Below are 26,178 nucleotides of genomic sequence, written 5' to 3'. Positions count from 1 at the left end.
TTTGAGTGTACATGTGTCAGGAGTTTATAGTGCCCAGAGATTTCAGTTTGAGCAGGTGTAAACCTGGGACTTGGTTGCCTTTGGCCGAGGTGCGATGTGAAGAGAGCAGAGGTCAGTGTGCTCTCTGTTTGCTTTTGTTACAATCACCAGCTGCAAGATAACAGGTAACCCATCCCATAGGGCCCTCCAGAAAGCATCTCCTTTGCTATGAAATATCTCCTATCATCTAAACCCCACTTGAGACCTACCATAGAGGCACAGAAGGCACAGTTACAGTGCTGTAGGAGATCAGGAGACCTTCCAATCTTGAGTTGTCACCTGGACCTCACCTGGACCTTAGGGCTTCCTGACATCCTGTCCATCCCACAGCCACATGTGGAATCCTCCAGCCAAGGAGTTTTCCACAAAGCACACATGAGCAGATATAACCACAAGGGTTGAAGCTTGACTCCAGATTTCCCTGCAGCCTGCCTGGGCTGGAGCCTTTCCATTTTAATTCCCTCCCTCTTTAATTCACCCTTTAGATATGAGGCAGAAGCTCTTCCCTGTGAGGGTGCTGAGGCGCTGGCACAGGGTGCCCAGAGAAGCTGTGGCTGCCCCATCCCTGGCAGTGCTCAAGGCCAGGTTGGACACAGGGTCTTGGAGCAAGCTGCTCCAGTGGAAGGGGTCCCTGCCTGTGGCAGGGGTTGGAGCTGGAGGAGCTTTAAGGTGCCTTCCAACAGAAACCAGACTGATTCAGTCATTCTGTCCATATGTCCTGTTCTAAGAACCTGAACCCACTGATCCCAGATGGAGGGATCTCAGAGGGGTATCTGAACCCAAATCAAACCCTGTTTCTTTGTACATAGCATGTATGGGACTGCGATTTGGGCTGACCACTGATTTAATTAACCAGCCCATTTTTGCTTTATCCTTCACACAGATGAGCACACCAGGCAGGTGCTCTGTCATCTCCATCCTGTGGGGGGTACAACCCCTGAGCATCAACTGGAAATGCACCTCTCTGCCAATTTAATTTGGGTCAAAATGGTCAATCACCAGCACTCCCCTATCCCTGGCTGCCTTAGCCCTGCAGAGCTGAACAACAGATGCTCTCTGCAAATGGACTGTAACATCTGAAAGTCAGTAACCAAAGTTATTGGGCTGACTTTGTGCCAAGTTTGTATTTAAACTGAAACTGGGAGGAAAACATAAAAGGTCTTTTTTTCTTTCAGATTCTGGTGTTTTGTATAAGCCAGCGCAACGGGTCAGGGTGTGAGAGATGGGACTTCTCTTGCTGGTCTGCTGGGAAATGCGGAAGCAACTCTCCTTTTGCCCAATTTAACCCTCTGTAAAGTTGGGGGTAGCAATAGAGATGTCCTTAGTGCAGGGCTTGGTGGTGTTTCTGGGTGAAAACAGCTATAGAAAACATAAAAGATAAAAATTTATTAGGTCTTTATTAGTTGGGTTTTTTTTTTTTAATTTTAATTCTTCTATTTTCAGTTGATCCAAAGAGATGTGAGGTAAAAAAGTAGGGAATAAAGGCAAAAAAAGTAGTATTTTCAAAAATTCATAATTTTTGAAACCTTTTGGTAACTTAATTACTGGAATAAAGAAAAAATATTCCACAACTGTATTGAATGAGATGCTCAGGTGCGAGTTTCTCAGGGAGGTACGAAAGGTGCTGTACTTGGCTCTTGCCTCTATGTTATGAATGAGAGACTGAGGCCTTTCATTATCTCCTAGGTCCCTGTAGTTATTCCTGAAGGTTGCACTGTTTTAAGAAGTAATCCCTCTGGTTCCCTTTTGTGGTCATTTTTGTTTAAAATGAAACCTGAAATACAAAGAAGCTATTCAATGTCCTGCTTGATTTTAGACTTGAGATTACCTTTTTTAAGCGGAAGCCAAGTGTCTCGTGCTCTAATATGACAATGCATTGGGCTACACTCCACCAGACTGGCGTCTGGAGCAGAGGTGTTTTCTCCAGGGTTTTCAGCAGAATGGGGTCCAAGCTTTCCCCCAGGGATTTTGCTTACAAATACAGAGCAAATAATGAGTATTTCTGAATTAGAATGGGCAAAGCCTACGCTTGACCACAGCCATGCATTCAGGGATGTTAGATGTGAGTTAGATTTGGACTTGGAGATATTAAGTTCATATGCAGCTGCTGTAGCTCATTCTCCATCTGTGAAAGCACTTTGCACTTTACAGAAGTGAAGATGAACCCTTTGGGATATGATGGTAATGCAGACTGTATAGCATCTGAGAGAAGTGACTGGTTTAAATGTCATTTGAGTCTGTGGCTATTTTGTGACTAGTTAGGTCATCACGGATTCCACATATTGAACTTGGAATGGCTTTTCTCAGCAAATTTGGGGTTTTGCCTTTACTCCTTCTTGTGCAAGGTCTGTCTGATAAAGAGCTCAGAGGGAGCAGAGATGTGCCCCATCCCTGGCAGTGTTCAATGCCGGGTTGGAAGGGACTTGGAGCAACCTAATCTAGTGGAATGTGTACCTACACATGGCAGGAGTTAGAACCAGATAAGCTTTAAGGTCCTTTCCAACACAAACCATTCCATGGTTCTATGGAGTTAACGCCAAGAGAAAATGTTCTGGGTAAGGCTCCGTGTGCTCATGTACACACTTCCATTAGTTTTGGTTTTGTTTTTATTAATTTCTATGTTCACCTAATCCTAAGAATAGGAACAGACAGAAATAAATCAAACAGAAATGGTGTTGCTAATTAACCAGAGTAGTGAGGAGCAAATAGTGAAAATCAGATGAAGGGTAAATAGAGTTCAGCTCTCCAAGATAGCTGAGAGTTTTCCTCAATGCAAAAGCACTTATCTAAAGGAAGATTACGCTTTAATTGGCCCAAATAAGTCAGGCCCTACCATTGATTAGATTAAAGGGAGTAAACTCTAGGTGTACTACACATTTTGATTAAAAACATAGTAAAGAGCTAATGGGATGTGATGGTTCAGCTTTGGCTGGATCTGTCAAATTATATCGCTGCTTTATTGAACCCCATTCTGGAAGCATTTCCCAAGGATTATGTGTTAGCTCATTAACTGCTTGTTTTTCACATTGATGGACAATGTGCTGAGCAAAGGGGTGGCAGAATTCCTTCCTTGGAAATCTGGGGCAGTTGCCTCAAGTTGCTACTCTGTTAAAAGTGGCTGACAGAAGAATGCAAGCAGCAGAATGGCTCCCTGTTCAGAGTCAAAGAGAGTCGGTTTGGTGTTCTACTGATAGAAAACATGGAGTGACACTACATCTAAATGGGTTTCTAACAGCTTGAGAACCCAAAGCAGGATCTTTGCACAGCCAGGGAAGCTTAGGTGGAGATCTGCTGGCAGGACCAGCCTAGACCTAGTTCTGGGATTTGGTACTCAGGTTGGTGCTGGTACTTGGTAGGATGGTCTGTGACTCTACCCTTCTGTAGATGCTGCCCTTGAGGTCTCATTTGAAGCTTCAAAGTCAACAGAAGAGCACCTATAAAGGAATCTTGGCTGTCTTTAAGCACTGGCAGAGGAGCTCTGGTGAAGGCTGCTGCACAGCTGCTGTCTTTGACAGGTGGCTGCCCACCCATAACAGTAGCTTAAGGGAATTCAACCCTGAGCCATGAAGCTCTGGGTGTGTTTCCTTAGCTCCAGCTGTGAGCAGGAGGGGGTTTGCATCGTGGTGACAGCACGCACAGAGGAGTGGGTGCAGAAGGGGGTCTGCCATGGGGGGTTAGTCTGCCTTACATGGGCATCTGGCTTGCACTGACATCCTACCCCGTGCAAGTCAAAGTCATCAGGAAGTCTGTATAATTATATTAATTATATATTTACCATAAAGTCCATGTGCTCACATGTGAGTCTGTGGTGATAGAGCTGATCTGGTGTAGCCTTGTGTATGGACATCCCTGAGTGCTCTCTTCCATCCAACACAGGAATAAAGGGACTGCAAGTGGAGAAATGGATGATTTTTGGAGAAGAACAAAGAGCATGACGGTGTTTCCATCAGAAACCTGGAAATCAGAAGCTGAAATATGAGATGTTTTTTGGAGCACAACAGTCTCCAGTCAGGGTAGCCAGTCCCTACCACACAATATTTTCCTATGGCAAAGGTCTTGTTGCATTTGTGTTCCCTAAGAGGATTTAATCGTGTTCAGCAGTGATTAATAGGCAATTTAAAGGATCACTGCCCATATGGAGACAGGCTGAGAAAGTTGGGGCTGTTCAGCCTGAGGAAGAGAAGCTGCGTGGAGACCTCAGAGCAGCTTCCAGTGTCTGAAGGGGGCCTACAGGGATGCTGGGGAGGGACTCTTCATTAGGGACTGCAGTGACAGGACAAGGGGTAACGGGTTGAAACTTAAACAGGGGAAATTTACATTGGATCTAAGGAAGAAATTCTTTACTGTTAGGGTGGTGAGGTACTGGAATGGGCTGCCCAGGGAGTTTGTGAATGCTCCATCCCTGGCAGTGTTCAAGGCCAGGTTGGATGAAGCCTTGGGTGCCATGGTTTAGTGTGAGGTGTCCCTGCCCATGGCAGGGGGTTGGAACTGGATGATCTTGAGGTCCTTTCCAACTCAAACTGTTCTATGATTCTATGATTTAAACACTTGGTGACACTGCCTGGCTCACTTGGCCCTTGGCATGTGCTGAAGAGGACTGTGGGCATTGCAGAGAGGTTGCAGGTCTTCCATGTGCACCAGCTAGGATCACTGTCAGCTTTGGATTGCAGATCCACCAGGTCTCAGCTTCACCACTGGGGCATGGCCTTAGTATGCTGGTTTTCTGGGCACTGCACAGTGGCACACATGCCTGGGTATGCTACAATCTCCTATCATTTACCTATGTGAAATACAGATTTATGTTGTATTACAGAAACTAGAGAGGGCAGAAGGTTGTGGGCAGCTGAGCTGTCTGCTTAGGGAAAAGAGGAGGGCAGGATTTTGGGGATTATTCTGTGTTTGACTTGCTCTAATTTGCAGCCTGGAAAGCCCCTGAAACCTGATTGACCAGAAACAGTCACCTGTCTGTGTAAACCAAATTCCACTTGATTGTGTGCTTGTTATTTTGGGATTCCAGAACCAGGAGCTCATCGCTGATGCAAACCATGGTCAAGAAAGAAACTGCCCAGGCTTCCCTTCCTGGTGGCTGCCAGGGCTTCTTCTGCAGGGGCTGGCATCATTAACCCAGTATCTCCCTACCGCTGATGGAAGCCTCCCTAGCAAAGAAGTGCTGAGGAGTATTCACATGCTCCTTCCCCTAGTAAGCTAGCTCCTGCTCCCTTTGATCAGCCCCATTTGAAGTCAGCAGCATGTGGGATTTGGCCGTGAGGCTCCCTGGTGATGCCCCAGTGCTGGGAACACTGAACTGGAAGCAGGCAGGGTCCTGGGAGAGCTGGTGGGGTGCTGCCAGGATGGGGATGAGCTGAGAGAAGGACGATGGAGCAGGGAGGGCTTCACAGACCACTTCATGGTGAGGGGATGGGGTGGCTGGAGCAGAGCTGCAAGAGGCTCCAGCAACAGAGACACTCATTTCAGGGCAGCCAGGCACAATGGCTTTTGCCTGCCCCCAAGCCTCAGAACATGGGCCATGGCCAGGGAAGATGAAAGGTAATATAAAAGCATTTCTGGTCCCTGCAGCACATTGCAAGCAGCAGTAGGCTGCTTTCAAGTCAATTGTTTCAAAACATATCTTTAAATGAATTAATAATTTGAAGCAGCTGCCATCTTGTTAATATAATGAAGCAGTGGCCTAAGAGCTCCCTGTGTCTGAGAGACTGAAGTGAGAATTAATACTGGCCTTTCTCTGGTGTTGGACAGGCCACAGAAGGTTTGGTTGTGGGAAGTATTTTGTGCTTTGCTGGAGTACACTCAGTTCCCTTGGGCTGTATTGGAGCTCAGGGCATTAATCTCCCTGTGTGACAGGAGCCTTTTAGCTTCTGCGTTTGTTACCGACGACAGTGCTCACTTCCCTGTCTCTGCGTCTGCAGAGAGGTGGCTGTGCTGTCACTGCTTGGAGATGCTGGCAATGTGCTTGATGCTGCATGAAGGTGCTTAAAGGCAACTGTTCATTGTGTCAACATATAAAGGTTTGTCCTTTGGCATCCAGCTGTGACCTGGATGCTCCTGCTGAGCAGGGGTATCCGGTTGGATGATGAAGCAGAGTCACATGGAGGAGGCTGGAAGGATGCTGTTGGGGATCTAGGCTTTTAGCAGATAAAAACCACCCCCAAAACCAAAATCATAGAATGGTTTGGGCTAGGAGGGACCTTAGAGATCATCCAGTTCCAAACCCCAAGAAGGGAAAGGAGGGACCCAGCTGTGGGCAGGTGCAGTGGGTGCATCTTGGCACAAGTGCTGGGTCAGGGGTGGAAGCAGCTTGGAGCTGAGCAGTGGTTAGGCAGAGGGAGCTGTGGCTGCTGGGCTTTTTGGGAAGAGCACTCCAGGGGCTGGATGGTTCATAAGGGCTTTGTGTGCCTGAGGCACTGTGCTGGGACACTCCTGGAGCAAGGCTTCAGCTCCATGTGGGCACTGTTTGTTCAGGGGGTGCTTCTGAGGAGCCCTGTAGCTGTTACTGACCTGTGGGTTCCGCAGCTCCTGGGCAGTGAGAGAGCTCTCCTGTAAGCCCTTACTGTGTGTGGATGGAATTCTGGCACATCAGGACAAGTGTTTCATTTCTCCTCCTTCCCTGTGGTTAGGATCAGGTTGTGCTGACAGTCAGCCAGGTGGTACAGCAGTGCAACACACAGTACATAGACACTGATTTGATCTCTTGGCTCATCCTGCTAAATGAGCAAGCCTGGAGCCAGGCCACAGCCCAAGCCTCAGTGGCTCCGTGGGCAGAGGGCAGAGGTGCCTGTGGGATCCAGGCTTTCCTTGGAAGAGAAGAATTCAGTTTTCCTGGCAGCAATGGGATGGATTCATTAAAGCATCTCACCATGGCAGAGCCTGTGCCATAAACTATGGTGGCGTTTGAGCACGCTTGGGAGTGCTGGGAATGATGCTACACATCCAGGAAGACTCTGCTTTACCAGAAGAGCTTTTCTGTTGACCTTTTTGCCTGGTGTTTTGCCCTCTGGTTTGTCTTGGATCCCTGTGTGTGAGGCAGAGCAAACAGAGCAAGGCCTTTTCTTGCCCCGAGCATAAAACAGTCTAGCAAACACTGAGAGGAGGGTGGTTAATTAGTTGTATTTCAGCACATTTCATTTCTAAGGGCTTTGATCATGGCATGGAATTGTGGATCTGTCGCCAAGTTTGGGCTTCAAATGAATAAATAAACGATAAATGATCATTTGGCAGCAATGAACCCGCTGCACTCTCTTTGCATGTTTATGTCGTTTCCCTTTTCCCATCTGTTCCCTTCCTCTAGCTCTTCCTTGCGGGTTGGATTTCAAGCCCCCCTTGCCTGGCTGATGGCAGATCCCAGCCTGGCAGATTGGGATGCGCCTGCTCCAAGTGGAGACGTGAGAGCTGCCACCTCTGGCAACAAAATGGGAATTGAAGAACAGCTTCTAAATCTAAAACCATGGCTTTTGCTCTGGTGACCCCAGGAGCTGAACCAGGCACTTTTCCCACGTGTTGGAGAAAGAGGCACTAAGGATGAGCATCCTTGTCTCCTCTGGATCCATCCATAGGGACGTGGTGCAGGAGAACAAGGAAAGGAAATAGCTAAAGGCAGAGAGAGGGGGAATGGAATGACAAAACAGAGAATGCAGAAGTAGCACAGCTTGGGTGGGATGACAGGTATTGCAAAAGACATTAAAAAACCATAATGAGCGGTTGTGCTGTGCAGTTCTCCCCGTCTTTCTGCTCTCACTTCCCAGCCTGTTTTTCCTTCAGGTTGATCTGTCATGCTGGTTTTCCCTTTAGAAGGGGTGGTTTGTGATGAGGTTGGTGAGTCCCTGTTCCTCTCAGGTGAGTCACTGATCAACTGACACAGATATTTCTGCAGAGTTTTTGCTGTTTGGAGGAATGCCTGTTGTGAGTTTGATCCAGAGCGTGTTCCTTGAGGAAGAATGGGTGCAGATATGCACAGTTTTAAAAGATGACACAAAAGGTATTTGCTTGCATCAGTGCTATAAATGTTATAACCTGTAAGTAATGCTACGACATCGGTCACCCGTGTCACACGTTGGTTTTGGTTCTTTATTAGGTGACTTCTGCTCTTTTTGAGGTGGCATCGAGTGCATGCTTGGTTGAAATAAAGCCCATTTCAAACACTTCTTTCTGTGAATCCTTCAGCAAGCAAAATTACCCTTGCAAATATGGTTGGGAATAATGACCCAAAAGCACTACAGTTAATAAGTAAAAGGCACCAATAGCAGTTAGAATTAATGCATTTTTTTGCAAGCTGGTGTCTGAGAGCACTTCTCTGTGGTCTCTGCCAGCCTCTGTGCTAGGGCAGGTAGGTGAGCTCTGTGTTCCTGCTATTCTTTACCCTCTTCAGGAGGAGGAAGGAGGAGGAGAATGTCTTTGGGTCTTGTCTTTTTGCTTCTCTTTTCCCCTTCCTTCCACCCAACAGCAGATTCTCAAATTGCTGCATTCTTCACTCACAAGAGGAGAATTTGCATTTTCCTCAGCACTTGGCCTCAGTAAATGGCAACGTGGCGTTTTACATTTCAGCACTTCCTTAAAGAGCTCCCTTGTGGCTGATGAATAAAGGAACTTTGTCATAAACTAAACCGCCTTTCCCTCCCCTCCATCGAGGCTGCTGCTTACTCAGGGAGCCTCAGACAGGGTTTGATGACAGAAGCCCGAAGTGCTGAGTCAGCAGATGTAGAATTGCAATCGCTCTGAAGAAGCCTCCTTTCCTTGCAGACTTCTTGTCTTCTGCTCTGTGTGTGTGCCCAGATTCTGGGCACGGAGCCACACTCTGCCTTAATTGCAGCACAGATTAATGCAGGGCCATGGGTTCCCTTCCTTTGTTGCGGGTCTCAGCTCAGATGTGAATATGACATCCATGCGCAGCACATGGGAACGCAGAGTTGAGGTGGGAAGGGAGCAGGTTGATGTCCAGAGTCTCACCAAAGGTAGGTTGCTGCAAAGCATGTTTTGGTCCTGCAGCAGGAGCAGTCTGGAGCTGTAGGAATAGAAGAATCTTCCCACTGGAATGGATGACATATTGTGGTGTGGATGGTGGGACAGTCAGCTTGGTTCACCAGTTCTTTTGCTGGCATTTCACCTGGTGAACATAACAGAACTAACCAGACATCAGTGGTGGACAGCCCTCTGGAAATGTGAGGGGAATCTCCCCTGCTCTCCAGTTTCCCTATAGTACTTTGTTTCTGATATGAATTAATATCTGTTTTTCTTTCTCCCTTTTTTTTGATTCCAGACAAACGATGCTGCAGGAAATACCTGGAACTGGCTTTACTTCATCCCTCTCATCATCATTGGCTCTTTCTTCATGCTCAACTTGGTGCTGGGCGTCTTATCAGGGTAAGACACCTAATGACTTGCTTGTCTCCACCTTGAAGGGAAGATGTGTTGGAATTAGCACTGTGGGATGATGTAGCTGAAAAAGAGAAGTTGGGGTGTTACATCATACTGTACATTGTCTTCCTACACACGTTTCCTACTCTGTCCCTTCCTTGCAGTGGGGTATTTTTAGAAGACTGTAGAGCCACAGATAGGGGACAAGCTGATGGAAAATCATTGATTGATTCTTCCCTGTGGGGGTGCTGAGGCTCTGGCACAGGGTGCCCAGAGAAGCTGTGGCTGCACCATCCCTGGCAGTGTTCAAGGCCAGGTTGGAGACAGGGGCTTGGAGCAAGCTGCTCCAGTGGAAGGGGTCCCTGCCCATGGCAGGTGTTGGAGCTGGAGGAACTTTAAGCTCCCTTCCAACACAAACCATCATAAGATTCTACGATTCTGTTAAGTGAGCTCCCTGTCATTATACTGACTTGACCCTACGCAGCCAACACTTACTCCTGCCTCAACTTGAAAGCCCACCAGGATCCCACTGATGCTGGACATCAAAGAGTTCATAATGCATTTGGTGTAGCTGAGCAGCATGGAGAAAGTGGAAGCTCAGGCAGAAGGCAATGAGAATATCTCAGGATTTTGTTTGGTTGCTTGGGGTTATTTTTAGTCATGGTGTTTGTTTGTTTGAAATCTCTCTCTGTTTAAGCCAATGTCTGAATTCTGGGGACACATTGGTCTCTTGATGTTCAAACCTCCGGGGTCAGCCAAGGATTTGGTGTTTGTTGCATATGAGTTTTGGGTTTGGGCCATTGCAGAGCTCAGGCTGCCAGGTTTGAAGCCTAGCTGGACCGTCCCCAGCATCTGTGGAAATCTGATCTGGAATTAACAACCTGAATCATCTTAATGGTTTGCAAACTCTTAGACTTTGGTACCTCGTTTTGCACAGTTTCTGCTTAGCCCATCCACGTGATCTGGATTACACAGATCTATAAAGGTTTGGATTTATTTCTAGCTCTTGGCACCATGGGAAGAGAGAAAGGAGTTAGTGCTTTTGAGTGGTAAAAGCCCTTCAGTGCTGCACCTTTGCTCTTTCTCTTAAGTTACTAGAGAAGGAAAAATGTTTTCCAAAGAACAGATTCTTGCTCAGTTTTATTGTTTTGTTAAGGTTCCTTGTCCTCAAAGCTCATGCTGGAGGTAGAAGGAGGGAAGCAGCAGTACAGTTTTGCTCGAGGACTGGCAGACGTGCTGCTACAAAAGAGGGCCATGGGTGAAGCTGTCTCATGCACTTTGGTGTTCCTTCAGTCCAGAAATAATGGTCATGATCAAGAACTGATCAAAGGCATTCATTGGCCATCCTATTGTACCAGGGGCTTTGTCAAGGAGATCTTCGTGATCATACTTGTCTGATGTATGATTCAAAGTGAGCACCAGAGCCAGGGCTGAGTGTGGTTCCTTAGGGATTCATCTTCCTTCTTCCACAGTGGAGTCAGCCCACACAGGCTGAAATGATACGTGTGATTTAAAGCAAAACTCTGGAAGCCTGCAGGCTCCTGTCCCTTTGTGCTGGAGACCTCTGCCTCGCTCTCTGGAAACGTCTCGTTGCCTGGAGCAAAACATGCATATTATATAGAATCCTAGAATCAAAAAATAGGGTTGGAAAGAACCTTGGGGCTGTTCAGCCTGGAGAAGAGAAGCTGTGTGGAGACCTTACATCAGCCTTCCAGTATCTGAAGGCAGCCTATAAGGATGCTGGGGAGGGACTCTTCATTAGGGACTGTAGTGATAGAACAATGAGTAATGGGTTTGAATTTCAACAGGGGAAGTTTAGATTGGATATAAGGAAGAAGTTATTTACTGTGAGGGTGCTGAGGCACTGGAATGGGTTGCCCAGGGAGGTTGTGAATACTCCATCCCTGGCGGTGTTCAAGGCCAGGTTGGACAGAGTGCCATTGTTTAGTGTGAGGTGTCCCTGCCCATGGCAGGGGTTGGAACTGGATGATCTTAAGGTCCTTTCCAACCCTAACTATTCTATGATTCTATGATCTACTTCCAACCTATATTTCTCTTCTCCTGTTAAAAGAACAGCTTTGTGCACTGGGGTTCTCCTTGCTTAGTGGTAAGGGTGATGGTGTCTTCTTCAGAGGGAAGCTTCTAAATTCTATTTTGCATAGTGGTTTCATGTCCTTGGCTGGAATAATTCTGGGGTGAGGCTGAGGAGAATAAATAGCACAGGCACTGACCACACCTGCTCAGCAGGTTGATGGTGGACTTTATTGAGCAATGGCAGGAACTGGGTATGCCTGAATGAACAGGGAATAAGAAGGCACCAGAGAATGGAAAGACCCTCTGAAAGCAGAGATTGTTGTAATTATATTATATAAGGCCCAGAGAGCACTGTAGAATATAGAGAAATTTCTGCTGGAGAAAGAGTCATTGGCAAATGACTTCCATAGGGTACAGTTTCACTCAAGTACATTTTGTTATCTATGTCCCAGTCACCGTCAGTGACTCCCACAACTGGGACTCTTGGCAATATCCCACATACCTGTTTCAATAAAAGGAGGTTGATTTAGTGACATATAGTCACTAGTTTCCTAAGCTTGTGTGTGATTCTCATTACTGTCCTCTTTCACAAACCCCTGTTGCTCAGGTTGTATTTTATTTTCCAACACTTTGCCCTGTGCATCATAAGTGTCGGGGTTAAGCTTCAGGATGACACTGTCTGCACCTTGCAAAGTCACACAAAAAGCTTTTGCGTGATCATTTTTTATTGCTGTTAGTTTTGAGCTATTTCCTTTCACGTATTTGTGCTCCTCAGTGGGTGATAAGAAAGCAACAGATTTCTAAAGCAGGTATGCAGATGCCATCACAGATTATGGCAATAATGAATGATCTGAAATGACAAGTTGTTGAGCTTCCTACTGCAGTAGATTATACAGAGTTTTGCCATGACTCTTGGAAAATGGGATTTTTTGGCTTGCTGGAGTTATTTGTGGACCCATGTCCACACTGGGCAGATGAGCAGGCTTAGCTCCTGGGTTTATCTGTTTGAGCAGTCAAAGTGGATTGACCCAAGCCTCATCTGCTAGCAAAATACGGACTCATTTGCATTGCAAATGCTACAGAAGAGATGATACCTGTTTTTAAATAAAGAGCAAGCCGCCTTTCCCCTCTGCTGATTCTTCTGGAACTATAATGAAAGCAAAGGCAAGGAAGTGATGGGGAGATGTGGAAATCTGTAAGTGTTGCTGAATGTGTGGTATAAAGATAGCCCCTAATCCTGTGCTACAGTCGTATGAGAGAAACCTCTGAGTACCTGGCTAAGGATGTAATTAAAAGCATGTTGACTCCATAATTCAGATTAAATGAGCCTCTGCCTGCTGGAGAGTGTGTCCTCTCCATATGCACTGATCAAAGCACTGCCAGTGCTCTTGAAATGGGTTAGTGTTTAAACACCCCCCTATATGGTGATCTCTGCCTTCTGTTCCCTTCCTCTCACTGATGCAAGCACTAGGGCCAGCCAGCAGAGCTTGGCTCTGCTTGCGCCTCTGAATACCCAGATTTCCACGGTGATCCCAGGACACGGGCTGTGGACATTCCCAGCATCTTATTTCTGCTGGTGCAATGGGGATGTTGGGCTTTCCTACGCCTTTACAAAAGAAGCACGTTGCAGTGGATGCTGTGCCATACACAGTACTAAAGGGGGGTGCTCTGGCTGGGGAAACTGGTAGCAGCCCCCCATTACTAGGTTGCACGTCACAAGTTAAGACAGACTGTGCTGTTCTCTTGCTGTGAATGGGATTAGAAGTTTTCCTGGAATACTGCATAGTCATAGGTACACAACTGAACTGAGATTGGAACAACTCTTAAAATCCAGGAGCTTCCTCTGCTTGTCCATAGATGTGGGGCTTTCCAGCAGGAGTACAGCACCCTGTTTGCTATGGAGCAGTAATACGGCTTGTGTCCCTTGTTGGGGATTTTCCTCTCTCTTCCTCACTATGTATTCCCCATGCTTTCTGTTTTTCCTCTCTGGTACTTGATCCCTCTTTAAGCTGATAAAATCCAACAGCCCTGCAGGATCCAATAGAACAGAAAACCACAGGTAATGTTTTTCTGGAGGAGCTTTATTGAGTGGCATAGCTGATTCAAGTGAAGATGGGACTGTGTAGGGCTAGGACTGCAGAAGCAGGAGATTTCTCTCCCCTTTAATAGCATTAGGACATTTGGGAGAGTCATTTGTCTACTGCATGCGGAGGTCTGCCCAACTGATCGAGAAGATGCAGGGGGAGTTCTTCTCTTCCATGTGCTGGGAAGCACGTTGGGGGGACTGCCCAAGCCTCATAACTCCCCACTCACAGACAGAAAAAAGGGGAAAGGGAAATGTAAAAGACCAAACAGGAGCTTAAACAGCTGGCTGAAGTTCTGCTGCACCATCATCCATCTAAAGGGTGAACTGTTTTGTTCATAGTAGAGACCTGCACTTGACTTTACATCTGTTATAACCATCAGAAGCCATTCTAGCCATGCCAACCTTGTTCCAGAAAGCTGGGCCACCGTGTTTCCCAGAAACTGGGATAGCATTTTGTAAGGTTTCCAGTAGAGAGTGGAACAACAGGGAATCCATCACAGGGAATACCACCTTTCTATAGAAAAATAGATTGGCTGCCTCTGGTGGCATCATGGAAACGTTCTGGCTCCAAGTCATGCCAAGAAGGGTTGACCCCAAGTGCCTTTCAGTTTCCCCTAAAGACAGGGTTGTTTGCTGCTAGGGATATCATGGGGCTTAGCTTCAATTCTGACCAGAAAATGCCCTGTGATGATCCTGATCAACTTTTTATCGAACTCTGCACATGGTTCTGCAGTTTACAGTGAAGAGGGAATCACAGAACCCCAGCCTGGTTTGTGTTGGAAGGGAGCTTAAAGCTCCTCCAGCTCCAACCCCTGCCACGGGCAGGGACCCCTTCCACTGGAGCAGCTTGCTCCAAGCCCCTGTGTCCAACCTGGCCTTGAACACTGCCAGGGATGGGGCAGCCACAGCTTCTCTGGGCACCCTGTGCCAGCGCCTCAGCACCCTCACAGGGAAGAGCTTCTGCCTAAGAGCTCAGCTCAGTCTCCCCTCTCTTGGGCAGGTTCAAGCCATTCCCCTTGGCCTGTCCCTACAGGCCCTTGTCCCAAGCCCCTCTCCAGGTTTCTTGTAGGACCCCTTTAGGTATTGTAAGACTGTTACAGGATTTATTTCAGCTTTTCCAGATGATCTCTTGGGGGTGGGTAACAGAGGTCTTTGTATCTCCCCAAGCAGGAAGAGGAGGAACACAAACACAGATGTCCTCCGTTGAACTGAGAAGTCCTGACCAAGGCTTATTATTCATCTAATTTTTTACTGCCTTCTTGCTGCAGCCCTCTGCTACCTGGGCACCCATCTTCATGTACACCTGAGCTTCCTGGTGTTCCCTGCCTGAGCACTGATTTCCAGCGCTGTTTTCCTCACTCTGCTGCTGCTCCCTCCCAGCCCTCAGCATCCTCCCAGCCCAGCTAGCTGCTTTCTCCAGCGGGCTGGTGGGATTATGGAGTTTTCTACTGCTGGCATGTTGAGCTGGGTATTAATTTTGCTTGGTAATGAGCTGGATGATTCTGTACAATACATTTGTGATTGTGTAATCCAAAGCATCAAAACAATTCAAAGAGGATAAACGTTACCATGGGATGCTGTGAGGAAGATGATTTAACTTATTTCAAGGCTAAGTGCTTTTTGGCACCGCTTCATGCAGTGGTGGGGGTGGCGAGACAGCAGGAGTGCTGGCCAGAGAGGGCAGTGCACTGTGAATGATGCATTTGAATATTGAGTCTGTTTCTCTCAAGTGTGAAAAATGCTGCTTGTCATGTCCTCAAATATTCATGGTGAAGCCTGAGGTATTTCCAGACCAGCCTGTGATGAAAAATTATCTTTCCTGAGGTTTACTCATCTGGCCGCGATAACCAAGTGTGGAGAGGCACTGCAGTGGCCAGTTTGCATCTTCCCTTCTTAAGTATTACCGTAATAATTAAGGCCAGGTTGGACACAGGGGCTTGGAGCAAGCTGCTCCAGTGGAAGGGGTCCCTGCCTGTGGCAGGGGTTGGAGCTGGAGGAGCTTTAAGCTCCCTTCCAACACAAACCAGGCTGGGATTCTGTGGTCCTAAGATGCACAGCACCTGCCTCTTGTTCTATGAGACCACCTGGGGTAAGAGCTGCAGGGAGATGTTTTGAACGGATGCAGCATCTTTGTGACAGCAGGAGCCTGGCAAGGGACACAGCTACAGAGCGTGCTGGCACCTTGCAGGCTGACCAGGATCAGGGTGAATGGTGCTTTAGTTCTTTGCTGCTGCACACTCTTTTGAGCAGTCTTCAGCATGGGGTGATGCTCCCTGGGCAGACTCCCATTAAACACTCTCCTGGTTGTATGCTTTAGTCTCCCTGGGGGACATCTGTTTCTAATGGTTGTATCTGGGGTCACTGAGGCTTTTGTGTTGTTAGAGCAGCTTCCTGGGAGGATGCAGAGCCCCATCCAGACCTCGCTGAACAAGCTGTCTCGGTGACCTGCTCTGCTGAGTCCCATGACATGTTTTCCCATCCTGAGGAATTTTGCCAGATTGAGATCGTAAAACTTCAGTCTGCAAAGACGTGCAGAGGCTGGAGAAGAATTAGGCTGATTAATTTGTCATAATGGCAAAGTGTTCTTCTGTCCTCCTTCTCCCTCATTACAGAGATAATAATTCATTTTCCCTGCTCATTCGTTCCAAGTTCACTGTTACCTGCTGTGATCTGACTTTGGCTGCTGTTAATTATTTGCGGCAAAAGAGCTGCATCATGAAAAGAGATGAGGTTCTGCTTGTTTCCTCCTTGCTTTTAGGCTGTCCCCAGCCTGTGCTTAAAAAGGAGCAGAAAGGGCAAAAACTTTTATTTTCTTTCCTGTTGTTCCTTGCTCATCCCCCTTTTAACCAAGCCATTGTTGCAAACAGGAAACGTGGGAGCAGTGTGTTTCTTGCCGAAGAGGTCAGGGAGCAATGACTTTCCACATGAGCTTCATCTCACCAAGCTGAACGTCCTATTGAATGTGGATCCTTTGCCTCTTTTGTGGTTTTGGTTAGCATAGGAGAGACAGACTACTTTTATTTGCTCTTCTGTTACACTGCAATGATATTAAAGTCTGCAATATAGGAATGATACATAGGAGACCTAAATTTTAATATCCTGGGGCCTCTGCTTTGGACTCGGTGGTGGAAACTTGATGAACAGAACCAGAGGTTCATCCAGCAATTGCAGTAGGCTGATCCTATGAGATAAACGATGATTTTTAATCCTTTTTCTCTCTTCATAGTTACCTCCTTCAAGCCAGATTTGTCCAGTTGTGACACTCACAGCATTGCAAGTCGGATTAGGTGGAATCAAAGTGAAACCAGCACCAGCTGAATGTAAAGACGAAAGGAAGGAAGATGTATTGAAGGCTTCACCTCTGTGCTGTTCCTCTTTCTAGAAATACAATGTGTATCCCATATCTGGCTTGCATTTGAAGCATCTTCCTGCTATGTTCAGTGATAAAAGTGACTGTGAAGCCTGGCTTGCTGCTGAGAGATCAATCCCTCAGTGATACTTTCATCCTCTATCAGATGGTTGAGGAGAGCTATATTTTCCCCCTCTTTAGAGCAATGAGGAGGAAGCAGAAGCAGCTGTAGCTGCTCAGGATGGATTGAGCCAGTCCTAAACCGTGGGTATAAGGATGGGTTAAGTAGCTGAGACAGCTGGGTCTGTATGTTTAGGCTTAGCCTGGGAGAGATGGACATGCCTCCTCAGGCAGTCCCAGTGTGATCTTGGCCACCTGTAGATCCAGGTGACATAGAAACATACAGCACTGTGTGTCTTTGGAATTTCATGCAGCTCATAGGACAGCTGATGAACCACAGAGCCCTGTCATCTTCTGTACTAAGAAATCTTGGTCCTTTGCTGGGCTTTCCTTGTTTAATAACAGGGCTCAACACTCTGTGAGCAAACCACCAGGAAAACAATATCTTGGAGGCACTAAATGTCACTGGCATAAGGAAATTCTTACTGATGCTTTTACATGTTAATCAGTTGCTTGGTTTCATCTCAATCCAGCAATTTTTGGTGTGATGTCTCTGTGCTCCTGGGATGTGTTTTCTTTTACTTCCTTCAGACCTTCTTCTTGCCCAAATGAGGTGCATTTCCATGCTTTTTCTTGTTTAAGATGGGCATACTAGTCTATACGCTTTCTTATGTTCAGTGGTGACATGGGCCAGATTTTAGTGGTATTTAAAATAGGGATTTAACAATACTTGCAGTTCTTTTCACATTTTCAGGTCAGTAAGTCAGAGGCATCAAATCAGCTTTAGTTTTACTTGCAGGTCTCTCTGCACTTGAGGAGTTTGTCTGTTAATGAGAATAACCATACCTTGGCTCATCCTTGAAGTCTTCCTGGGCCTTTATGTGGTAAAGATGTCTGATGCTATGATAAGGAAACCCATGTCTTTGTTCATCTTATTTTGTTTGCAGCCCTCCTGGGTGCAAGCATCTGACTCTGGACACAGCTGAGCCACATCCTCTTGGGTTTGCATCTTCCCAGATGGAAATTGCACTGTTTGTCTGTTTACTCCTGGATTTATTTAGTATTTTTCTTTCCTAAAGCCAGATTTGATTCTGTTCTCTACCTGTATTTCCAACTCACCACGTTAGCGAACTGAAGGGAATGATGCTTTTTCTCCTCTCCCTCCCCAACCCATCTCTTCCTCTTGCCCTTTGCTTTCTGAGCGCTGCAGTGAATAATTCACCCCTGCTGTGGCTGCCTCTCCTCCTCTCCTAGGGGACCTTAGAAACACCAAAGGTTGAAGCCTTTTTGATGCTGGCCTGCAGGGTGTAATCCTGGCAGGATTGCTCTTCTCCTGCTGCTCCTCCCTGGCAGCCCCTTTCAGGCTCTCAGAGCTGTGTTGTGAGCTGAGGTGGGTCCTTTAATCCCTAGAAGTTCAAAGAATCACTGGTGCTGCTGCTGGTGATGGTTTCCTAGTGACAGAATCAGAGAAGCTGTGGCTGCCCCATCCCTGGCAGTGTTCAAGGCCAGGTTGGACACAGGGGCTTGGAGCAAGCTGCTCCAGTGGAAGGGGTCCCTGCCCGTGGCAGGGGTTGGAGCTGGAGGAGCTTTAAGGTCACTTCCAGCCCAAACCAGCTGTGATTCTATGCCAATGCACCCTTGCTGAAGCAAAATGCTGCAGGAATCAAGGAAAGGTGATGTCCATGGTCCCTGCTCAGATCCCTCGCTTTGCTGTTGTGATTCATACTCCCTATGCACTGCCCTAAGTCACTGCAACACCCAAAGGAGGGGTGAGGATGCTCTACAGGGTACCAGACTCTTCCTCTGCCAAAATGCAGGACACTGAGCATCTGCTTTTCTCTCTTTCCACTCCCCACTGCCCACCTTGCTCCTGCTCATTCTCCGTCTTGGACTCCCTCAGTGCCTTTATCTCTCAAAACTAATTTCCAGAAGGCAAACTAAATATTTAGCACAACCAAGGCTTTCTGCCTTTAGTTGCATAAACAGTGACAGTCATAAAGCTGTTGGGCTTTTTTTGTTGCTTTCTCCCTTATAAAGGATTTATTGTTCTCCATGAAGACAAAACACAGAGATAGGAACCCACAGAACAAATTCTTTCCCTGGAGCAAGAATCTGCTTTTCTATAAACACGTGGGTGCTTCTGCAGTTAGTCAATGAAATGTCAGGAACATTAACTGGAGCAGACCTGGTGAACCAAGCCAGGTTTTGCTTGGTTCTTTGCAGGTGCTTTGCAGGACTGTGTGTTTTTGAGGGAGCAAATGCAATCACACAAATACTGAGGGATCTATGGAATGGTAGGAACACAAGGAGGGTAGGCTCAGCAGGAATCTGCCTTCCACATTATTGTAACTGGCTCCACCCAAGTGGTTGGGATTTGGTTGGATTAGGACAAGGTGGCAAACCCCAGCATCAGAAACAGACCTGAGAGGGAAAGAAAAAGTTAAGTGAAGGCTCTTTCCCCATTTCCTTCTTCCAGCTGATTAACCAAAGGAACTGGTAGGAAATGGACTTCTCCCCCTTAAAATACAATTGTTTCTGCTTGCATGTGGATGCTCTCAGGATGCTGGGAGGCCTGGAGGTGTGTTCAGTCCTTGTGCTAAGAAGGCACAAGGCGCTCTGAAGGACCTGCTAAGTGTCATACAGCCCTGAGCAAGTGGTTAAAGCCTGCCAAAAGCACAAAAGATGTGGTTTTACTGAAAAATGCAGATAGTGTTGTGTTCATGTTACTACCTCTCTTATGCACCATCTTCATATGTTCGGGTGCTACAAGTGTATGTTCTTATCTCTGCAGTCCCTTTGCAGCCCCTTAAGGAAATTCCTACCTCAGTCTTGCTCTTGTTGCAAGCTCACTGAGAGTTATGTGCATAATTGGCACAAAGTTTCTTTTGGGGTTCCTTCCTTGCTGAATGTAAAAGGAGTGGATTGAAACAGGAACTTTGAACACTTCTCTTTCCATCCAAGCATCCCCAGAGGAGCATAACACAAGTGACTGAGAGAGCCCAGTGCTGCTCTTCCAGCATGTGTTGTGATGCTTTTCCGTCTTGCCAGGCAGCCACAGGAGCTGCTGTACTCCATCTTCTACCTCCAGCACGTTCCTCCCTGTTCCTGAGTGACATGGGCTGCTTACCAGGCTGCTGACAGGTATCAAATCTGTTCTTGGGCGCTGCTTCACATTCAGGCAACAAAGCTTGCAAATCAAACCTCCTGTCTTGGCCAATTTTGTTTCTCCACCTGGAGGATTCTTGAGTTTTGGTCTTTGAGTAACTCAGTGAAACATCTGCAGTGCTGGCAGGTGCCTTGGCCAGCAGCTCACCCACTTGAGTTACCTGGCTCCTCTCCATTCCTGAGGGATGGATTTCTCCAGGCAGGACTATGTCCCTGGATATCATGTGCCATCCAGGAGCAACTTTACTCATTCCTTTGGTGCACTTGGAGTGGAGATGAAGCCAATACTAAATTTTCTTTTTTTTTTCCTTCTTTTTAATTTATTTATTTTTCAGACTTAAAATTCTAAAAGTCCTTTACATCTGCATTCCAGGAGTCTCTGGCAGAATCTTTCTGAGATCTGTGCTTCTTTCAGCTCCCTCTGAACAGTGCTATAGATTCAGTAGCTGAAGGATGTTCTCCCATTTTAACATCTGAGGTTTCAGGAGATCATGTGTAGCTCAGTGGTATTACCCTGAATGAGCAGCTAATTACCTGTGTTGCTATTAGGAATTGCTAATCATCAGCCCCATTAGTGGCAGCAAGGACAGTGATGCTGTATCATCTCTCCCTGCTTCTTCCCTGTGAGTGGGAAGCATTCCTGTCTGTTTTCCAAGCAGAAAACCTGACTTGCAGAGGTTTAACACTGTGATTAGTCTTGCAGCAGACCTGCTGCCACCCTGGGAGTGAGCCATGAAAGCCAAGACCAGGAGGCACATTACATGATGCTCTATTTCAGCTCTCTGCTGTCATATAGGAAAGTTAATCAGTGTCTCAGGGGATGATGATTTTAGGTTGTTTAATTTTTCCCTTTTGAGTTGCTGTGACAGTATTTTTAATTCCAGGCCAGCATGGATAAAGTACTTGTAAGAACTTCATTGGTTTATAGTCTTTTCCTAACCCTGGTGGTTACTCATGAGTTGACCTTGTCTCTTTTGTGGCTGGGGGGTGTGCTCCTGCATTTCCCTGAAGTGGCTATTTCAGTGCATACTTGCACCAAGATTTATTTTGCTCTTCCACCCACCAAGGTGATAAGCAACAATCATCCATCTTCCTGGTGGCTTTAAGCACCGACCACTCTTGAGAAGAAAAATGTGGTGTGTTAGGCTTGAGTGGATGGCGTGTGGTTTCCATGATGAATGCCCTTCCTTTGATTTCTGTTTGTTCCTGCTGTCTCTATAGAATCAGTTATTCACAACTGTCATGTTGTAACTAAATGCATGATAGTCATCGACTCAGAGTGTGGCTTCTTCCAAAGCAGTGTCTCCTGTTGCTGTGCTGTGTGTAGGAGTACCAACCTTTCAGCTTTCCTCCTCTTAATGCCTATCTGGACAGTGCTGAAAATGAATGCTTTGGAAGGCTTTTGGGGCATCAGGAGGTTGACAAAACCTAAGTATGAGAATGGGTGAACATCATTATTCATTCCAGAACTGGCCAAAGTTCTAGAGGACCAGCATATTTCCTGCTCAGGTTTCTTTCTGGTGATTTGGGAGATTTTTGCAGTTGGTTGCAGTTCTGCCAAATAAAAGAGTAAACTTAGTGTTACCAAACATTCCCATAGGACTTTCTGTGTTTTCATTTAGAACCAACAGGAAAACTTCAGTAAAATATTTTTAGATGAAATATGGCATTTTGATATCCCCTGAAAAGCATGTGTAGCTGTACAGAAACTACTGCAGGTTTGCAACTTTGCACAGTTTCTCCCTTGTTTTCTTATATGTTTAAAGCTGAGATTAAATGGACAAGTTCTAGGTAGCTGTTACTTTCCGTAGGCCAAATAGGAGCTGGCAGAGGATAAAAGACTTTGCAAGGGAAAGCTCTCCCTGGCCTGCTCCAGAGGGATGAAGGAATGGTTTCATGGCTCATCTATTGCCCTTCCTGCCTGCTCTGGTCCTTCATGAAGCACACTGAAATGGTGGTACACTGGCACAAGGTGCCCAGGGAAGCTGTGGCTGCCCCATCCCTGGCAGTGTTCAAGGCCAGGTTGGACACAGGGGCTTGGAGCAGCTGCTCCAGTGGAAGGGGTCCCTGCCCATGGCAGGGGTTGGAGCTGGAGGAGCTTTAAGGTCCCTTCCAACCCAGACCAGGCAGGGATACTGTGAAACTCCCACTGCGTGTTGCCTCCTGCTCCCACCCAGCCCAGCCCTAGGAAGTTTGTGGTGACTCGAGCCTGCAGTGCAGGAACTGTGACCCCTGCATGTCTGGCAATTTAAATGCATGTTGTCACCTTGTGCTGTCTGATCTCATTCTTCCTGCTCCAGAGAGAAATCAAAAGTGAGAGGAGGTCTGTGGCCCCAACCAGCAGGCACTGAACCAGAAATGAGTACATTAAAAAGGAAAAGGGAGAAAATCAGTGGTCCAGCTGACACGAGCAAGATTCCAACTCATCTGGCAGACGCAAGCTGAATGCCAAGGAGGAACTTTCAATTGAGAATGATGTTTCAGCTTCCTCTGTTTCAAGGATGGGGTCATGGGCTGCCCTGTCAGGTGGGGGCCAGGAAAGGGGAGTCTGGAGACAGGGATGTGCTGCCAAAATCAAGGTAACACCTCAGCTGATGGCAGCTCTCGCATCAGTGGCTGGTACCGGTCTGTGACACAGTGCTGAGCCAAGCTCTTCCTACAGTCCCTTCCTACAATTCCCTCTCACACAGTCCTGCCAAACAAAGTAAAAGTGTCAGCTTTGAAGGATGAAGTGTAGACTGTGAATATAAAGGTGCCTCTGGCACTTTGCAGTTTGTTCTCCCCCTATTCTTCCTCCTTTCTCTCATCTTCTCACTGGTGTTTGAGGAGCATGTGTGGGTAATGAACTGATGACTGGGTGAGATTTTAGGCATGAGCAGTGCCTGGCTGCATGTTTGCAACAGCTGCCATCTAACTGAAGATTGGAGGATGCAGCAGAGTTAAGATCCCAAATGGGAGGTTTGAACCGCTGGTGTTCATAGGGGACAAAAGCTGAATCTCACATTTAACCATATAGATCAAGCTATTGTGAGAGTTGCTCCTGTGTGTGCTTATAGCGAGGGGTTGCAGAGCCTGGTTCAGAGCTCTGTAAATGGTTGATAAACATCAGAAGTTTTCAGAGGTGATATAGATTAGCTTGGGGAAACTCCCAATGTCTTCGAGTGGTGGCTGAACTGTTGTTTTAGCATCATTTCAAACTGGGCAGTAGGATGGACTTGGGTAAGGTTTTTGCAATGAACCTTCTTTCATCCAACAATGAACTTTCCTCTCTGATTTCCCTGTATGGTCCTGTTCTAATGATCTGATATCAAGATACTTGTTTTCCATGTGATTTTTAGGGAGTAGCAAGATCATTGTTACCCCTTACCCAGAGCACTGGGCTATTTCAACTTGATCCCAGTGTGCCCATCCTCACTCGTAGCTGTCGTTTGAGTTGCGTTTGTCAATCATCTTAAGTATGGGGGAACTTGAAGAAAGTCTAACAGGGAAGAGTAGAGTTCTTCCAACACCAAAGAAGTGCTGGTGTCACTGTGACTTGATACTGTGCTTCTAGAGAAGTTGGATGACAACATGTAGCGTGCTGTGGTTTCCATTCACTAGTGCTGTCATCGACTTCACAAGCTTCATAGACACAGCCTGAAAGACAAAAGAGTGTCTGTGTGTTTTCCCTGACCACTTGCGATGTGCTTTCTCATTCTCTCTCCATAGTGAATTTGCCAAAGAACGAGAGAGGGTAGAAAATCGCCGGGCTTTCCTGAAACTCCGCAGGCAGCAGCAAATTGAAAGGGAACTAAATGGATACTTGGAGTGGATCTTCAAAGCAGGTAAGGCAAGAGATCTCCCATCCTTGTTCAATGTGTCATGTGGCAAGAAGAGTCTGATGGTGACAGAGACCTAGTCCTCGGTATTGGAGGTAATGTAAGACTAGAGAGGGCCCAGGTAGCACTTGTTATTTTTGTTGGGCTTGTTTCAGAGCATTCACACTTAAGTTATTGCAAAAGATCTCAATTTTGTTAAGCAAAACCGAAGGAGCTTGGCCATCTTTCTTTATTGCTGAGATCAAACCAGTTGTCTTAATACAGTGTGATATAAAAAGTGATACAGTGCCCAAAGTGTCCACAGTGGGGAAACTGTTCCCTTGGATGAGTCATTTGTGTTTTATTTACTTTCCACCACAGCTGTTTTATAAACCTCTCTTGCTATGATGGCAAAATACAGTTTTATGAGCTATAGAGATCACTTCCATGGAACTCGCTCCAGCACACATTAACACTGCTTTATAACTGTTATAATTGAGCATTGCTCTTTATTGCAAGCAGTGAGCAACTTCAAGGACCCAAACACACTAATTTAACAAAAAATAACATGCTTTGCTTTGCCTTTTTGTCGAACAGGAAAGATTACTAATAACCTTTCTGTGTCATAGAGTAGCTGACATAACCACAGTGCAATTCATTCACGTATCATCAAGAAAGCTTCTGGGGTTAATTTGCTTCCTTGCTTGCTTTTCTGAAAAGCTGGAATACCTGAGTAAAGTGAAAATGCCTTTTAAAACAGTGATGGGGGGAGAAAGAAGCTGTGATTTCTCAAATAGATCTTCAGGTGCCTTTCTAGGCATGTCATCTTCATCCTTGCTCTTTACAAATGGGGAAACTGAAGTCCAACATTATATAGAGGCTCGCCTGCCATCAGCTGCTGGCAGAACTGGTCCTAACCTGTGAGCTGGTGCCACACTAAAAGCTACATCATTATTGCTTGTTTTGAAACCCATACTGATGCTAGAGGCCAGATGTGCTAAAATGTGCTCGGGCAAGCAAGTAAATGTACAGTCACAGCAAATTGTTGTGCATGCCTAAGCTGTGTACAAGCCAGGAGACAGAGCATTTTGCTCCTGTTCTGTGGGTAAGCCGTTCTTTGTCTGGATTTACAGCTTCTGTTTCGTGTGCACAAGCTGGGTGCCACTATTTGGAAGAGCATTTTCATGTGGCTCTTGCTGCTTTGCTTCTGCTGTCTCCTCTGAAGGGATCTGCTGGCTGATGTTCCTTGGGGAGCAGGGCAGTGGTGTGAGCACGACTTGACAACATGGCCAGAGAGAAAAAAAGGCTGAATCATTGAAATGTAAACCAGGAAGAAGTAGCAGCAGTTGATTTGGTGTCTGGAAACCACTATTTCCTATAGCACTGCTCAGAGTGACAATTGAGTACCAGTTGTATTGACGGATTTTTACTCACTGTGACTGTTCCACAGCAACTGTCCTCAGTTAAGCGACCACACTTCATTCTATGGTTCTGTAGGATTAAAAAAGACAAATCATTCACTTTCCATTTATAGTTCCTCTTCCCATGTGTCTAAAGCTTTTGTGCTACCTCAGATTCAAATTACTGGTTTATCCAGTGCTCCGTGGTTCTCCTTTGGCTCTGGTGCCAAAAGCTTTTAAGGCGTTTAAGCTTTCTTTTAAGGCTCCCATAATTTCTCTAAATCCTGGCCTCCCCCTCCATAAAATAAAGATGAGAATTCCCTTGTAGGGTTGCTTCCTTTAGGTTTGGTGACTGTTCTGCCTAGAAGAGCCATGCAGAGGTCATTAGCTGAACTTGTCTGAAAGTTGATGTAGAGAAGTTATGAAACATACAACCAATCTCTGCTCCAGCTTTGCACCCTGTGGGAATGGCTGGCTATTCTATTTCTGTATTGCCAGTGCTGAATAAATACCACATTAGTATGCTGTAAATTGTCCATCTTTTTATTCTGTCTAATAAGAAAAGATCCTGAAGGTTTTCTAGAACAGGAAGGTGTATGCAAAACAGCTGAATCAGTGAATCATAAAAATACTCTGAAAAAAAGGCTGAAAATACAACAGGAATATAAAGAAAGCTTCCAGTACAGCTGAATAATATCAATAATTAAAATCAGCTCAGCAGTGTTAGTAAATCTTTAGATACAAAAGGTATTGTGAAGGCTAACCAAAACAGAATTGAGTGGTTTGAATTCAGGAGCTGAAATCTGTGACTGGCATCAA

The 26,178-nt window shown here is 46.3% G+C and overlaps 1 protein-coding gene across 1 annotated transcript in view; it reads left to right on the top strand.

The window, feature by feature from the left end:
• CACNA1B (calcium voltage-gated channel subunit alpha1 B) overlaps window positions 1-26,178 on the top strand; it is a 288,836-nt gene that overhangs the window by 122,303 nt on the left and 140,355 nt on the right. The window contains 2 exon segments of the mRNA XM_034067574.1: window positions 9,311-9,414; window positions 23,871-23,986. Coding sequence (XP_033923465.1) covers window positions 9,311-9,414; window positions 23,871-23,986 — 220 coding nt within the window.

Source organism: Melopsittacus undulatus, chromosome 11 (genome assembly GCF_012275295.1).
Source record: "Melopsittacus undulatus isolate bMelUnd1 chromosome 11, bMelUnd1.mat.Z, whole genome shotgun sequence".
NCBI classification, from domain to species: Eukaryota; Metazoa; Chordata; class Aves; order Psittaciformes; family Psittaculidae; genus Melopsittacus; species Melopsittacus undulatus.
The sequence above is the reverse complement of the archived record's forward strand: the minus strand, read 5'-3'. Positions and strand labels throughout refer to the sequence as shown.